Raw genomic sequence first — 17,164 nt, forward strand, 5'->3', positions numbered from 1 at the left:
CTCCTTTACCCTGCGGAACTGGTACCTACACTGGGTTTGCTTCACCAGGTGATGAAGTCCCAGGTGTAACTGATGTCTGCTTCCACTGCAGCGACTGCATGGGTAACAGTCACTCCTCAGCAGAGCAACTACAAAATACAGAAAATAGCAACCCTCATGAAAGTAAGCCTGAAAGCAGCAAGGCAGTGAAAAATCAATTTCCCCCTTTTCCCCCCACAGCTGTTAGATGGAACCTTTAATCTCCATGAACAAAAGGAGGATGAAATAGATTTTGCTGAAAATTGCTGGGGTTACAGTCTGCTGAGTCTGAATTCACTAAGGGTTCAAATGCTGATAAAATGTGACCACCACCCCTGAGTAAAATAGGTGATAAAAGGCAGGATGAAATGCTTCTGCCCAGACAATAATGGAAATGGCAAGACATGGAGGTTTTCAAAAGGTGAGATAGTTCAAACCTGTCCTCAGACTCGTCTGATCTTTGCTTAGGCTGTAGCAATAACTTTCTTTTAAAATGAACTGTTATCAAGCACCTTTTCAAGCTGTTCAGGTTAGTTAAGATGAATAAAATAAAAGAAATACAAAAAATCCTCACACCAAGATTTTATTTTTTGTCAGTAACAGACATTTGCCTCTTGTTAGCCAAATGCAGAGAAAAACCCCAAACCAAACCCAAAATCAATTTATATGATCCCTCAGCAGTAAGATAGGAAGGGCTGCTAATTATGTGAAGGAAGTGTTCCATGGATGGGACAGTACCTATTAAACTGGAAAGTAGCATTTGTCTTAAAGAAATAATCACTACTTTTTTTTGTTCAGTACATTCTTCTTTCTGCTGTGACAGATGCCCTTACTGTAATGACACCTCAGAGACATGAACAGAAACACCCTTTGTTCCTAATACTACTGGTTTTCTTAGCTGCTTCTTTGGCCCTACTATGCCCTGCTTTTTCCAGACAGCGTTATCCCCTTTTTACAACTCCAAGGACCTTACCTGCAGAGCCAGCACATTTCAGAGACTGCCTTTGGAGGAGGGTACAGTAGGCTTTGGTTAGCAACCCGGTGCTCCGTGGCAGATGGGCCCACAGGAGCCAGGAGTGCCACACCGTGGGAGCTGAGATGCTGCCAGAGTAACCAACCAGTACGGAAGCCGGAGGCCACTGTTCAGGTCCCTGTTCAGGTGACTGGGAGCTCTGGAGAGTCAATATATTCAATTGGTGTGAGACCATGAGACAGGATGGCAAGGTATAATTTTCTTTGCTCTTGGAGATGCTCCAGAAGCTGCTGCTGCAACACATGGTTACTATGTGGGTTCTTAAGCCTGAGGTCTATTGTTAAACTTGCATGAAAAACATCTGTTATCAAAATGTATGTTATTCTTAACAGGGCAGCTGGAATGCCACAGATATCCCTGATTAATGTTTCAATCTTCCCTTGCAGTCACAGGAAGTCATTTCATCTTGCTTCATCTGTCATTGGTTAGAAGCCAGAAAACTTTACTTAAACATTTTTGAAAAATTTCATTTTTTTATACAAAGAGGCATTTCTGACTAAAGAAAGATCCCCATTAAAATGAGCAAGAGGTCCAAATGTGAAATATACTTCAAATCTGGCTCAGAACAAAAACTCTGTGGTTAACTAAATGAGGAAAACTACAAATTCTTTATACGCCAGGTAGAGCAGATGGTGTTAAAATTCTTCTTCAGCTTGTCTGGAACGAGAGCCTTTCAGCTGCAGCAGCCTCTCCACAGTGTCTGCAACGGTTCTTTCCCCATGCACCTTATTGTCTCGGGTGCGGATGTTCACTGTTCCACTTGCCTTCTCCTTTTCACCAACAACTAGAAACAACCAAGAGGCAAAGGAATTAATAGTGGAGGGCAGAGTTTCTCTGTCAAAGGCTCCTTGTACTCTAATGGATCCCAGATGGTTTTAAGGTCTATGCTAGACCACCAACTCACATGACAGGACTAATGTGCTGCTTCAAATCATGTACTTCAGGATGAGTTTCTAATTTTTCTCTATATCACTCTCTCTGAAAGAGGCTTCTCTTATGCATGCATGCCTAGTTCAGAAGTATACCACAGCTGAATGCAGTGAAAACATGTTTCTTTTACTGAAGTAGAAGCAAGAGCATAAATTATGGGGAGGATGGAAAATCACTTAAAAATCTGACTGATAAAGGACAAGAAACTTCATATCTATCCCCACACTGCTGACCAGAAGACAGCAAAAACCTTTTTCAAAAGTATCAGTAATGCCTAGGGTCACAGTGTCTCCTTTCAGGGACAGCTATACAAGACAGGAATGCCTATGATGTCAGCAGGAGAGGTTCTCTGCAGTGGAGACTCCTAGGAACAAATTGATCTAAAACACTGATTACACCTCTCTGCCTCACTCACAGAATGATCAAATCCTGTAAAAAAAGGATCAGCCAGTACAAGGTAACAAATACATTACCCAGAATAAAGTTATACTGCGCAAGCTGAGCATTTCTGATCTTCTTGTTCAGCGTGCACCCAGGATCTACATCAACATCTGCCATAAATCCAGCATCATGAAAGTGCTGCCTGACCTAAGGAAAAAAGTATTTATTCATGATCATGAACTATGCACGAGTTGTAGATTTAAACCATTTCAGATTATCTGAACCCTAGAACAAAGGCACTGTCACGGGTTCAGACTTTGGAGATGAGCCCAGTTCAAGGAATTAAAATACGTCAGTTATCATGCAACTATATAAACACTAAGTAAGTAAGCAGTGATATGAACATCTAATGTTTGGCCTGAGTAGTGATTTTAGTTTAATATTGTAAAAGGCAACAGGATGGTGGACCTTACTGATTAAAAGAGATTTTTTAATTAATTTTGCAGACTATTTTATTTATATAGAATGTGCTTGAAACAACTACAGATAAAGGTGTTCTGGATGCTAAATACGTAAAGACTCATTTTCATCTCCCTTACTGCTCTGCAAGATGCACACGGTCATGGGAGACTAGAAGCTGAAGGGTAAGACAGATTTGAGCCAGAGAAAAACTAAGTTTTCCAAAAACAAAAGTCTCACAAAGATCAATGTTCGTTATTCACATATCCAAAATCTAACTCAGGTTATTTTTAAGATAGATCTACAACTTCAGCAGCTAATTGTTGCTGTGATATAAAAATAACTCAATGTCATATGCAAAGACTTGGAATACTTCTCTGAGATAAATACTATTAATCATTAATAACCAAGTATTTCAGATCAATACAATATACTGAAAATGAAGCCCTGAAACCATATACATCACCTTTTGGGCATACTCATCACATGCTGGTCCCACTGGTACCACCATTACTTGCTGTGGGGACAGCCAGAGTGGCCTTCAATAAACAAACAAAACAAATTTATATAGTTTCCAGTATTTTTTCAGTATGAAAAATACTATTTATAGAGAGGAATAAAAGCCACACAAGAGACTCTTAAAGCCAGCTGCATAGATTGGGTTCAGAGGTGATGAGAGCCTTACAATTACAATAATTAACAATTATTTCCCCAAAAGAACTGAGTGTCTAAAAAGACTGCAGCATGGGCTGGAGCACTTGCTAACTGAAGACTGATGTTGTGTTTTACAACAGACAACAAAGCCTAACTGATTGAGCTCATTACTAACTAAGCACAGGAAAACATTTCCTTTTCAGTCTTGTCATAATAAGAGGGGTCACTCCCACTGGGTATTAACACAGGTAAAGCAGATCAGCTACAAAAATGACTCTTTACAAGACAGTCCTGCTGCAAAAGCAGTTGGGATGCACATGCCTTGGGCAGATTAGCTGTATGCTGCCCCTGCATGAGCAGTATCATGTAGAATCTACGAAATCTTGAATCATTTCATATCTAAGGAAGGTGGTTCAGAAGAAATTGCCCTGTGGTATTCCCAGGCATGTCACCCTAGCAAGTGGAACAAACAGACCCTCCTGACTCTCCAGTACTTGGGGCTAATTTCTCTCCTACATAAAGAGTTTGCTCAAACTGGAGTAATAACTTTTCAACATTACCATTTGCCTCCACAGTTCTCAGTTAGAATGGCAATCATTCTCTCCACAGATCCCAAGATAGCCCGGTGAATGATAACTGGTCTTGTCTTGTCATTGCCATCATGGCTGTAAAGAAACGCTTTTGTAAGGTTTTTGATGCAATCTTATTCCTGTAAGTGTCACTAAAGTTAGACTACACAGAAATTAAAATCACCAGCCTTGTGCTTACCTGACAAAGGTGAGGTTAAATCTGACTGGCAACTGGAAGTCAAGCTGAATCGTAGCACATTGGTGGTAGCGGCCAATGGCATCCTTAATCTGAATGTCAATCTGAAAAAAAAAGACATGAACTTCTACAACAGTTAAGAGACAAGCATTCCCTTCTAAAAGCAAATTCGTTGTTTTAAGATGGAAGGTTTCACTCATGAAATGCAGAGGAACAATATGTAGTCTTAAACAGCATAGTTTTACTTCAGCCTTCATCAGGCTTTAAGTGATTTGCAGGTTCTGATGCAAAAACTGTTAGAGCTAAAACAGGGTGAGTAACTAGAGAGATAATATATTGGGGAGAACTACATTTAATGTCTGACTGTAATTTGTGAGTTTCAGTCTGGGACTTTCATGGGCCTTTTCACTGAGTGAATACATAAATGCAGAGCTGAACACACCTCTCCACAAATGAGACTTCTTCAGCCTCAAACTGGCATTCTTTATTATAGAGTACTTGAACCTTATGTTACAAATACAGGGCATGAATACGAGACTATAACCTGTTAAACAGTCCACTTACCAGCAGGAACTCATAATAATTAGTAACTCTTGTTCTGACCTACGAGTCAAGCCTGTTCTTTCTTTTGCATCTAACACTTAAATCCTGAGTACACTTATGATACAACTTTGAAAAGACTTATTGAAAACAGTAGTCTTCTAGTGTCCTGACCTTACTTATCTATCACATTGCTCACTTACTCATCATTTTACCAGTATATACCAGGCTATATGTCTTATTTTAATTTATGTATTAAACAAATAGATCAGTGTTTTAACAACTCAAGATCTAAATGTCTTTCAGTTTGCATCCAGAATTCAGTTTATCAGAATTCAGCTAGTCACCAAAGAGCTTCTAATAATAAAAGAAATTTTACAACCTAATTTAATTTCAAATCCAGACTATGAGGAGCAAGTGTAAGGTTAATTAATGTTAACAAAGGTTCCTGTGTGTTTGTCTTCTTTCAATCAAATGAGGAAATTATTAAATCTTAGCTGCTATAACACATTTTACCTACAAGACATAAACAGAAACTGATTCAATTTGCATACAAATAGAGAAATCAGAGCCAGCTTACTAGATGAGAACACAAACACAGATGTAGTATAGGCATATTAAGGAAAGATTTAAAACCAATTTCATCATGCTCTGTGCCCTTATGTGCAAAGATGTTAATGAAATTTCTAAAAAGCCTTACTTAATCTGTCCAAACTGAGGAGACTGTCCTTAAGAAACCCAACAACTTCACATGATCAATGTGTGGGGATTTTTAAAATACCAAAACCCCCCAGTAACTCAATGCAGCTTCAAAACTGTGCAGTTAAAGGAATAAAAATTTAACCAGGAAGTTTACTTTTGATTTTCTCTTGACTTAGGATTCACTTATTGCTGAAAGGATTATTTCTAATGCAGAAGTTGCTCTGCTAAAACAGATCTTACACTGCCACCTTGTGTTTATGTCACTCACCAAACCAGTCAGCTGTTTAAGCAGTAGACGAATAGTTTATTCATGTTTAACTGAGTGTTAAAGCAGTTAAAACTATGTGAAAACCAGGATCACAGATGATTATTTTTCTCTCAAGTATGTTAGAGTTTATGTATCCGGAAAAACAGAAAATTTCAGTCAGACAGCGTCTTAAAATGGGAAAACAAAAAAAATCCCTTCTTCCTCATCCCAGCCTTTTACCTTATCCAAACAGAATTAAAAGACAAATCCAGCTAGGGGTTAGCAACACACTAACCTTAGGTCCATAGAAAGCTCCATCACCAGGGTTTAACTCCCACTTCTCACCAAAGGCATTGAGGCTGTTTTGGAGTTGCTGGAGATAGTGTAACATGAAAAGAAACACTTGAGTCTATGTGTCCTCTATCAGGTCAGACTGCTACTACAAATAGGTGACACCATCAAATTCTCACTACTTCTCAGTTACTGTTGAAACACATTTATTTTTTGAAAAGGGGAAGTTTTGGAAAAGCACCAGCTAAAAAAATATATTAATTTTGTCCAAATGTAAACACACTAAATTAATGCACTCATTTTGGAAGAGGCCAAATTAGCTAAGATGCAAGAACTTTCTATACTAGATTCAAAGTTTCTAGTTAATGTTGAGATGTAATCTGCCCTGGTACACCAAATGTCTATTCCTGCCTTATCTTCTCGCCAGCACTGCACCTGCAGGGGCCAACCCCATCCCTTTCAGCCTCACTTCTGGGAGATGGCTTTAAGTCTTATTACAGGGGCTGCCAGAATTGATTCTCTTCCTCCTTTCTAATTATCGAAAAAGACAAGGAGAGAGAGTTAATTCGATTCTGACATGGAGACTGCCTCTATACTGAGAGCAAACTATTTACAGCAGCCAGACTGAACTGAAGGCAGTTATCGAGGTTATATTGCTCATGCCCAGCCCAGCTTCACTGTACCTACCAGAAGGCAGTACGTTCTTAGAGAATATGCAGCCTTACATTGATTGAAAGGTTCATAAAACTACCGTTTTACCTTTTCAGCTTGATTCCACACTTCAATATCTCCCAGGTACTTTTCAGGACGAGTAGAGAGATTCAGTTTAAACGAAAATCCAAAGACATCATACACGGTACGCAAGAACTCCAGACAGCTCTTTATCTCGTCTTCAATCTTGATGATGATAGAAATAATGTCTCAAATATGGAAATTTCAGTTAACCTGATTGTAACACCCAGTTTCATCCAGCAGCAGCCCCTACCTGCTCCATAGCACAGAAGATGTGAGCATCGTCCTGCTGGAACCGGCGCACTCGGGTGAGTCCTGTGAGAGCTCCCGACAGCTCATTGCGATGCAGGACACCAAAATCCGCCAACCGCAGGGGCAGCTCACGCCACGACCTCGGGCGATGGTCAAACATAAGGCTGAAGGAAAAGTTTATTACTTTCAGCTCGTTGAGAACCAAAATTCTGCAAAGAACAGCTAGGGAGAAGCAGCCAGTGATGAAGCACATGCCCATGAGGCCATTGGGGTAATCTGGATAGAGCCATCAGTCTTAACTAGTTTTGTCAGGAAAACAATCTCCTTTTATAGCTGGTAGGCTTTCCCCTCCTCACAGAGAGGAGACGAAACAGCTCCTAAAACTGAGCATTAAAAGCTGAATGCCTGAACTGCCACAAAATTGACAATGCCCCAGTAATGATGGGGTCACTCTAATGATGGTAAAATGACATGACATTTCTCAGTGTCTCAAGTGAAGAGAGCATGTAGACACCAAGACATATAATTACATCATTCCTGAGAGAATGAATAACTGAAGGTAACCATCTTTACAATTACACAGGCAAAGGAAGCAGAGTGGGTTTGGTTTTTTTTTTTCCAATCAGCACAACCTCTGGTAAACTGAATTTGCTATGTATTTACCAGTGTCCTGGACAGTTCATAGGCTTCAGAGCAAAGATTTCTTTCTCCACTTCAAAGGAAAACATGTTCTCACTGTAATGCTGCCAGTGCCCTGAAGTCATCCACAGTTTGCTATTAAAAACATTTGGAGTGACAACCTCCTGGAATCCACGTTTTCGATACTCACTCTAGAACAGACACAGTACATAAAATTAGTAATAAAGAAAGCAAAAGTAATCACAGACTTCCATCTGCAGCCATAAAAATATAAAAATGCTGCCATACGGAAGTCCCACGACTTAGGAAGGGAAGGGGGAAAAGAAGACAAAACTTCAAGTTGGGCATGCCAGGATACATCCCTTCCACCACCCTTCCTCCAAACAATTTCTCTGTAGTAAGCAAGAACAAGTTTCCTCCCTGCAAGCAATGCAGCAGTCTCTAATTACTCAATGACTCTTTATATATTACATTTCAGCCCAAATATACAATAATAACACAGACTTTAAATATTACAGCAGGAAGATAAGAATTTTTTCCTACATATATTTTCAAAACAAACAGGTCTACAAGACCAAATTAAGTAAGTTTATTAAACCAAATCAATATGCATCAATAGAACAGCAGCAGTATGAGCTTAGCTCTACTATTAGATGTCAAAGAATTCCTATTACAAAGCACCTTTATCACAGCTTTAACTGCAGGTATAAACTACTGATAAAACATAACTTTGCAGAGATTGGGACAAGAACAATTCAAAGAAACCAGGTTTCTTTAGTTCCATGGCTTACACAACTAAAAGGTAACTTGAAGTGAAGGGCTATTAATACTGTTAAATGTAAGCAGGCTGTTATGTATTTTTTTTTAAATTACGCAATTTCTCCTACAAGATTTCCAAAAGATATTACTTACCCTTATGAACTCAATTAACGTGTTATAAATGTAAGCTCCTTTTGGCAAGAAAAAACAGCTACCAGGGCTGAGCTCATGGAAGAAAAACAGTTCTTGGTCCTGCAGGAAAATAATACTTGAAAAACTTAGTATTTGCACCCTACCTTTCTGACTTAACATTCACAAATGAATTGCTACTGACTGGGCATCACTAATCAAGAGTTTCAAAAAGAAAAACATGGGAAAAAAGCCATATCCAATACATTAGATGCATTTCACTAGTATTTTTATGGCTGTTAGCAGTTACAGGGAAGGCAATTGTTCAGTTTCTGTTTCACTCATTACTGATGCTCCAAAACTTTACACTTAACTCCCAACTGTGCCCCCACAGCTCCCTCTGCACATTGACAAGTAAATGTTTAGTTCTGCTTCTGCACCTCTCTAATTAACTAACTAACTCTAACTAACTGCAGCTCTCTGCACCTGAACTGAATGTGTCAACTATAGCTGGTTAATGTTACAAACTGTGCACACACCTGGTGTCTGCATATGTGGAATTCTTCAGTATTTTGTCATGATGTACTAGCAGCAGACATTTTAACCCTATTCAGGACTATCAGTTATCTGAGAGGGCTGTCCATCTAAAAAAACAAACCCAAAAACCAGCCAACCAAAAAACACAGCTATATATTGCAGACTCTGAAATCATGCAGAAGAAAAGAACTGTGTGAACAGACTGCAGCAAACTGTGTAGGAATGAGCACTGCCAGAGGACTGGAGCATTCATGGATTGGAGACTGAAATGTTTATATTCTGTTCAGATCGATGTGTGGAATAAGGATAACATGGTGTTTAAAATATAAAAAAGTTATTTATTTTAGGACTTGGATGCTCAAGAGAAAAGTAGGTGACTTCACTACTCACTGAAAATAAAACAAAATTCACGTCTTGGTTGTGGCAGCAAGTATAAGCTGACTTCAAGATGCTTTCAATTAAGGGGTTATACCCACATAATACTTTTGAAATACAGTACTACAAAAGCTGTCTCACCCGCCCAATTTTTCTGTGATCTCTGCTTTTAGCCTCCTCCTGGAATTTTTCCCACTCCTTCAGCATTTTTGTATCTGGAAATGAAATTCCGTAGATCCGCTGGAGGGATTCCATATCGGCCTTGCCTTCCCAATAGGTAGAAGAATTCTGCATGCAAAAAAGAAATTAAACATTGAAGAAAGGGAGAAGCCTCCACATTTTACTACTACTGCCTGCTATAAAAGGGCATGCAATTATTAACAAATCATTAATGTGGAACAACTAAGGCACAAGGAGGATTTTAATGTGAAATTCAGTGCACCGATTAGAAAAAATCCTGAAAGGTAAATACAGTAAGTAGAAATGGTTTCAGGCTCTTGTCTTTTTTAAAAGCCTATCTGCTTTGTAGCTGTCCTATTCCAACTGTTTATTCATAAATCATCAGCTGAGCAAAAACTATGAACTCTAATTGATACAGTTCAGCCAAACCTTAAGCCAAACTCACACTCCTGTGCTGGAAGTACAGGCCCTGGACACCTAGCTGGGCTTCACACCATGTGAACATCATTCTAGCACACAACCCTTTCACAATTTTTAACACTGAGTTTTTGGCTAGGTTACCCATTTCAGAGTACATTCCTGGCTAAGCCCAAAGACAGCAAAACATTTGAAGTGTTGCACTGAAAACATTTATCTAAGGCAGTTCTAGCACTTACCTTATGAATTTTTATGGTCTTTATCTTGCCAGTATGTCTGACATGAGGCCCTCTGCATAAATCTATCAGGGGACCACACCTAAGAAAAGGAAAGCATTTATTTGGTATATTTAATCCTAGAACCATAAATCCAGTAATATTATGATCCATGCATAATTACCTGTATACTGTAGTAGTTGGGGTATTGACCTTCTCATTCAGGATGCGACATTTGAATTTATTATACTGAGAAGAAAAGCAACACACATACTTGTTAATTCCCTGTTAAGAAAGAGAAGTGGCCAACAATTTAAATTATTTGCAAACCTGATGCTATGTTGCATCAAAACAGGCCTGGAAAAGAGACAGACAGGAGGACAGGCCAGTAGTGGAGCAAGCTGCCCAGAGAGCAGACTGTGTGCAGTCTCTGTCCTTGGAGGTTTTGAAGGCCCAAATGGACAAGCCCCAAGAAACCTGGTCTGACTTCAGTGTTGATCCCATGTCCTGTGCATGAGACTGGACTGCAGACCTACAGAGGCACCTTCCAACCAGAATGATGCTATGATTCTCCTTATGTCCTAACAGTGAAAACTCATTAATGTCTACCTCAGGAATGCCAGAAAAACTATGTGCAGCTATATACTAGAGAGAAAGGGTCAGCTTTTAGTGTTGCTTTTAGAAGTCCTCCTTCTAAAAAATGTTTTATGAAGCTTTCTGAATGGAGCAGCAACATACGCAGTTACAGTATCACCACAGACAAGATAATACAACGTAACTGCACACATAATATATTGCAAATTTACATTCCTGAGAAGTAAATGAAGAATGTGGCTTCACAGAATTTAGTCAGTTCACTCCGGGGAAGAATGAGAATTCTCAGTTTTAGAAAATCAGAATGCGTATTTCCAAGAACCTAAGAATTGCTTCCTTTTTTTTTCCTGTTAAATATCACAAATGAGCTTCTAAGAACACATCACCTTAAAAAGTTAATTTGATATACTTTCTTCTACCACTAATAAAACATGCACTGAAGTTACAAATACTTAAGACTAATTGCACGAGGCTAGAAGCAACCTTCTAAAACAGCCTACCTTAAACATTTCAAGCAGTGTTTCCTTCTTAACTTCCAGTCTTTCAAAGGCTTGTTTTTCCTTCATTATCTTTTTGCATAATGTTTCCAAAGCAGAGAAGTCATTACTTGATACACCCCTAAAATAAACACACACAGAGAAGTGAGTAATTCTCGCTTCCAATTGCAATTTGTGATCCAGGTGCAATCCACTAACTTGCAGTTGGAACACCCTGCAAAAAACAAAGCCATGTGCAGCAGTACATGTGACTTTGTTCTAGTAACAAGCACACAGCAGAAATTTTGCTGTGACTGCCACCCCCAGCACCTAAAAAAAAAAATACAAAACCTACCCTTCCTCAAGAAACATGTCATAATAAAATCCATTTTCTATTGGTGGTCCATAGCACAAACAGCCACCATAGATTCGTTCCATAGCTTCACCCATTATGTGAGCACTTGAGTGCCAGTAGACCTGACAGAAGTAAAAAAACAAGGGATCAGTCTGAATACACACAACGCATTTCCAATTTTTTTATTTAAAACCTTTTCTGAAACACTTGCTTTTAAGGACACTTGATGCAGATCCCACATTAGAGCACTGTGCAGAACAGAAGTGACCTGCCCAGCAGCACTCTCATCCTCAGAACCAGTGTTTCCAAAAAGCAGCACAACCACTGGAAAACTATTTACATTCTGGTAGCAAACAATTCATATTTTAAACTATTGCTGATTTATGCAATTATTGTCAGGAGACTAATTCAGAAACCTTTTTTTCTATGAACTTTAATCAATCAATCAGATCTGAATAAAGACCAAAAGATGTGATTTCAACATAAGGCTGTGGTTCTAATCCAGAGATCCTATGCATGGGACACTCCATCTCATAGAATACCTGAGGTTTTGACAAAAAACAAATCTCTTAAGACTTAGTCTGTCTTGGTTAGAACAGATTGAAATCACAAACTGGGAACAGTTATTTAGCCAGTATGAAAACCCTTGGTTTGAATGCAAGACTACTGTGATGAGTTTGACTGAGAGCTTCTTGTACCAACTTTTTTCTAAAGACAGTATTCACAAATTTACTGGCTGTACACATTTATCTGATTGAGTAGCCAAAATAAAAAAGTAGATACTTTTGCATACACAAATTGCATACACAAAGAAAAAGAGCACCCTACTCCATACTTTTATGATTCTACAAGAAAGTATTTTTGTACTCAGTTTTGTTACCACAACCAGTACTGAAGACATCAGTTCAAAAGACCTACTTTACATTAATGTGAAAATACAAAGTTTTAACAAGAACTACAACAACTGCAAGCAGACCTGGCTACAAGTACACAGCAGAATGTACATTATCTGTGGTACCACAACCCCTCTGGTAAGGAACTATGAGGAAATGCAGATGTACCTAAACCATAAACCTGTTTTCTTCATCTTCTTAACACAGTAAATATTCAAATAACTGGAAGAGGCTGAGTTAAATGTAAACCTGAAAGGAAAAATGTTTTGGTAAAAGATACTCACTGCTTGAGCCTCTTCATCTTCAAACTTAAGCAGCTCCAAGGAACAATCCTCCTCCAAAGGACGGTCTAGATCCCAAACCACCTTGTTCACTTTAGCAATAACCGTGTTGTCAGCTAATCCCTGACTACAAAACAAATACAGAAATACAGTTATAAGTAAGTATATTATATTTTGAAATCAGCAAGCAGAAGTTCCCCAAATTTGCCCTCCAATTTGAGTAAGAATTCAGGAGTGCTCAGAATAGATATAAGGTCATAAATAAATTTCAAATAAATGAGCAGTTTAGCCAGTCCTGAACATTCATGAAAAATCCTACTTATATTTTAGGGATATGGAAAGAAAACTGCACTATATACTTAATCTTCACACATATTTGACTTAGAGGCAGAAACCTCAAAGTACAAACCTGACTTCACAACCCTACTGCAGTGTAAGACAGAACTTCTCTCTTTAAAGTTATCAAACACCATTTTTGACACAGTAGCTTTACTACTTGTAGCCACTAGGCAAAATACCCTTTTCTTGATCCCAAATCACAAAACCAAAGAAGGTTCTAATTACAAGGAGGTGAAAAAAAGGTTCCAATTCCATTATTATGGAAGGAAAAAAAAAAAAGGGGCCTTTCACCTTTAGGAATCACCCCATCTTTGCAATTTAAATGTCAGGATGTATCACTCAAAAATACTCCACAGCAGGTATAAGTAACCTGGAGATGTGCAATGCTCTTTTTAACAGGTATCTCCCATGCAAATAATAGTGAAGAATACTCATACTGTTAATTTTCTCTGTAATCAATTGAAACATAACCCAGCAGCCATCTTCCTCAGGTCAATGCAAACTGGTTTGCAGTGCTGGAAAATGCATCTGATAATTTACTAGCAAATCAGTTCTTAATGCAACACCAGTACTTGCATGGAAAAATATGCTATTAGGATGTGTCTAAAAGATCTCAGTTTTATTCTTATTTAATTTTAGAAACTGTATCTTTATAAGGCAAAAGAAAATTGCACTCCAAAGCTAAAACCCTACTAGTTACGTTCAGTTTATTGTATACAAGATGCTTTGAGAAGACGTGAGATAAACGACAAAAAAAACTATATCCCCTTAAGCCCACTGTCTGAAAATGATTGTGTAGTATCACAGAATAGAAACATACCTAATTCCACAAGCAATTTGATACGGAGTAGTCTTCCAGGATTCAGCATCAACCTGCTTGCCATCAGGTAATGTAACTTTGATGGGTTTACTGTCATTTGCAGCTCTTTCTGCAAGGAGTGCATCATGTTCAGCCTTAAGTTTATTGTACATCTCTAAACGCTCATTGATAAATGCAGGCCAGGGATTCAGCTGTATGTGATAAAGACAAAGGAAAATGATTAATAGATCATTAATCTGATAGCACATCATGTCAAGAATGCCAACACAACAGACACACTTTTCATAAGCAGCTATGTGATGCTATCTACAGGTGCTATAACTAGCAAATAATCACCATTATTTCAGGTTACATCGTAACCTGGAATATCGTAAGGCCTCAGCTTAATGAAATCGGTACCACTGTACACCTGTTCAATAAACCACACATGTTACCAAACTACATCATTAAACACCTGTTTAACAAACTATGTGAAGAAAAAAATCAACTAGAAAAGAGTGTAGAAGTTCAATGTAAAAACAGGTTTTTCTTATTAGGTCGAAAAACTGAGGGAACACTCTAGTCTGAGCCACCCAGACAGGAACTGACTCTAGTTTAAACACGTGTAATGACGTCAGGACTATCCGCCTGGGCACAGCCAAGAACTTGGCTCAGGACTGCTGCTGACTAGCCGCTGGCCCTCCGTGGAGTCAGAGGGCCACGAGGTGCCACCACGAAGACGAAATAGACAAGAGCACCTCACGCAGGCGTTCTTCACCTCCGAGATCTGCTGCCGGCCTCTGGCTGCAAAGGGGCAGAGGGAAAAGCATCACCTAGCCCAGCTATGGGAATCTGAGCTGCTCTCCTATTACACCAATGCAACTTAGTGTAAAACAGAACAGTGCCACTTCATGGCAATCTGTGGGAGATGTAACTGTAATGCCTGATAAAATACTTCAGAAGGACAAACAGTAGCAAAGCCAGCAGCGCAGAGAGAAGCAACGAGGACTCCGCATCCTCCCACCCCCGCGGCCGAGGGGCTGCTCACCTCCGACCGCCCTCCATCGCCAGCCCCTTCCTTCATCTTCTTCTTACCGCAGTCTGCTTTATTCTCTCGCCCAGCGTCCACCTGCGGAAGGCGAGCACTGTTCAGTCATGCCCCGGCAGTCGCTCACACCTAAGGCGCTTTAACTCCCCCCTGCCCCATACACCACGGAAAAGACTCGACATCCTCGTCCCGCAAAGCCCAGCTCCCTGCTCCTTTTCCTGGGGGCACATCCCACCGCCCTCCGGAGCTGGGGAAATCCTCGGGAAGAGGCCCAGCTCCGTCTGCCGCCCGCCCCCAGCCTCCTGACAGCGCAGCCCCCGCTGCCGAGCCGCGGGGCGCACCTGGCCCTCAGCGCCCGCCATGGCCGCGCGGAGCCGCCCGGGAAGGGGCGGGCGCGGCCCGGCGCAGGCGCCGCTCGGCCCCGTGGCTGATGCAACCCCGGCCCGGCCCGGCCCCCGCGGGGGTGATGGAGCCGAGGGGGCCGGTGGCGCTGTCCTGCGGTGGTGCGGCTGAAGGCGGCCCGTGACGGGCTGCGGCGGCTCGACACGGCCCAGGCTCTGTCCGCGCCCCTGAGGGCGGCGAGTGGGGCCCGGCGCTCCTACAACCGCGCTCTGCTCGCTGTCGCGGGAAGAATCACAGAATCAATTAAACTGGGAAAAATTCCCGAGATCAGCGAGTCCGACCTGTGACCGAACGCCACCTTGTCAAGTAGACCACGGCGCTGAGTGCCATGTCCAGACTTTGCTTGAACACCTCCAGGGACGGTGACTCCACCACCCCCCTGAGCAGCCCATTCCAGTGTCTAATTACCCTTTCTATGGAGAAGTTCCTCCTAATACCCAGCTTAATTCTCCCATGACGCAGCTGAAGACTGTGTCCTCTTGTCCCGTACCTTGTTCCCTGGGAGAAGAGGCGGATTCCCACCTGGCTACAGCTTCTGTCGGGGAGCTGTAGAGACTGATAAGGTTCCCCCTGAGCCTCCTTTTCTCCAAACACCCCCAGCTCTCTCAGCTGCTCCTTATCAGAGTTATGCCCCAGACCCTTCCCCAGCTCCGTCGCCCTTCTCTGCACTGACTGCCGCACCCAGGTATACCTAGCTACGATTCCCCCTGATGCAGACGTTCAGTCAGGGATGGAGCAGTGAATGGGAGTACTCTTTGCAAAAGAGACTGAAATTAAAACAAATTTTAAAAAATAGGATTGATGAGTGTCTGATTTCCCAGGGGAGGGAAAAAAAAAAAAGATGCGTAAGAGATTCTGAGGTGGTTGTTTCAGACCTGAACTGCAGGAGTGCCTGCAGCTGTCCCAAGGGAAGCCTCAGCTCAGTAACTTGGAAGCTACAGACACTTCTAAGGAAAGGATGTGATAGCAGTTACGGGTTTTGCTCTGTAACCTTCTTTCCCTCCTCTCCCTGCTGTTGTTTTCAGCTAATAATAATGTTTTCATTTAGGAAGGTTACTATCTTGCAGCACAATCTCAGGTGGCTATGGACTACGAGAGTGGCCAGTCCCAAGGCCTTAGGTGTGTTTGGTAACCTTACTCACCCAGTAATTTAGTTTAAGCAAGATGTTCATTACCAGATTTCATGTTTTCAAGAAATCCTGGCATAGCATCCTTACTTTGAAGAGAGTAAATCACGGGGCAGGCCTTGCCTTGGGCCTCTGCTGCTTGCAGAGCACCCAACTTCCACTCCCTGCAACAACTGCCTTCTGTTCATCTGCAGCAGTGATTGGGGAGTTTAGAGTGTCTAAAATGTGCTCAGATGGATATCGGGGCACCTCAGGCTCCATGGACTTAAGTGCAATGAGCCAAAGGTTCAGGAAAAAAAGGGAAGTTTTGTATAGCTTTCAAGTACTGGTTATGTAGTGGTGAAGGATGGTCAAGAGAATGTCACTGGGCTATTTGACCACAAATGCAGGAGCTTGAAAAATAATGCAAATATTTTAATCTATTTGTTGAAATATGAAAATGGAAAGGTGTAGTAAATAGGAACCTAAAGACAGAATCAGGCCTAGATCTGGATAGTTCATTTGTTGTCTGAAAGTAATGTATGAGTAGCATAAATATGGGCAAAAACATTTATTAAAGAGCTACATTTAATAATATATGTGTGATCTTTTCTAG

At 40.8% G+C, this 17,164-nt stretch overlaps 1 protein-coding gene across 2 annotated transcripts in view; it reads right to left on the bottom strand.

The window, feature by feature from the left end:
* Positions 1-585: 585 nt before the first annotated feature.
* The window catches only part of TARS1 (threonyl-tRNA synthetase 1), a 28,318-nt gene continuing 11,739 nt past the window's right edge, over positions 586-17,164 (bottom strand). Inside the window, exons 1-19 of one of the 2 annotated variants that reach the window (XM_032097646.1) lie at positions 15,382-15,442; positions 15,041-15,121; positions 14,014-14,204; positions 12,858-12,981; positions 11,681-11,802; positions 11,350-11,467; positions 10,440-10,504; positions 10,280-10,358; positions 9,585-9,731; positions 8,556-8,654; positions 7,668-7,834; positions 7,006-7,168; positions 6,780-6,917; positions 6,025-6,102; positions 4,244-4,344; positions 4,036-4,140; positions 3,288-3,360; positions 2,455-2,569; positions 586-1,835 (exon numbers count right to left, since the gene is read on the bottom strand). In XM_032097646.1, coding sequence (XP_031953537.1) covers positions 1,687-1,835; positions 2,455-2,569; positions 3,288-3,360; positions 4,036-4,140; positions 4,244-4,344; positions 6,025-6,102; positions 6,780-6,917; positions 7,006-7,168; positions 7,668-7,834; positions 8,556-8,654; positions 9,585-9,731; positions 10,280-10,358; positions 10,440-10,504; positions 11,350-11,467; positions 11,681-11,802; positions 12,858-12,981; positions 14,014-14,204; positions 15,041-15,121; positions 15,382-15,402 — 2,136 coding nt within the window. In that variant the 5' untranslated portion in view covers positions 15,403-15,442 and the 3' untranslated portion in view covers positions 586-1,686. Of the gene's footprint in view, positions 1,836-2,454; positions 2,570-3,287; positions 3,361-4,035; positions 4,141-4,243; positions 4,345-6,024; positions 6,103-6,779; positions 6,918-7,005; positions 7,169-7,667; positions 7,835-8,555; positions 8,655-9,584; positions 9,732-10,279; positions 10,359-10,439; positions 10,505-11,349; positions 11,468-11,680; positions 11,803-12,857; positions 12,982-14,013; positions 14,205-15,040; positions 15,122-15,381; positions 15,443-17,164 lie in introns of those variants that run through there. The other variant, XM_032097645.1, reaches the window with a different exon arrangement.

The sequence above is a fragment of the Corvus moneduloides genome, chromosome Z (genome assembly GCF_009650955.1).
Source record: "Corvus moneduloides isolate bCorMon1 chromosome Z, bCorMon1.pri, whole genome shotgun sequence".
Taxonomy (NCBI): Eukaryota; Metazoa; Chordata; class Aves; order Passeriformes; family Corvidae; genus Corvus; species Corvus moneduloides.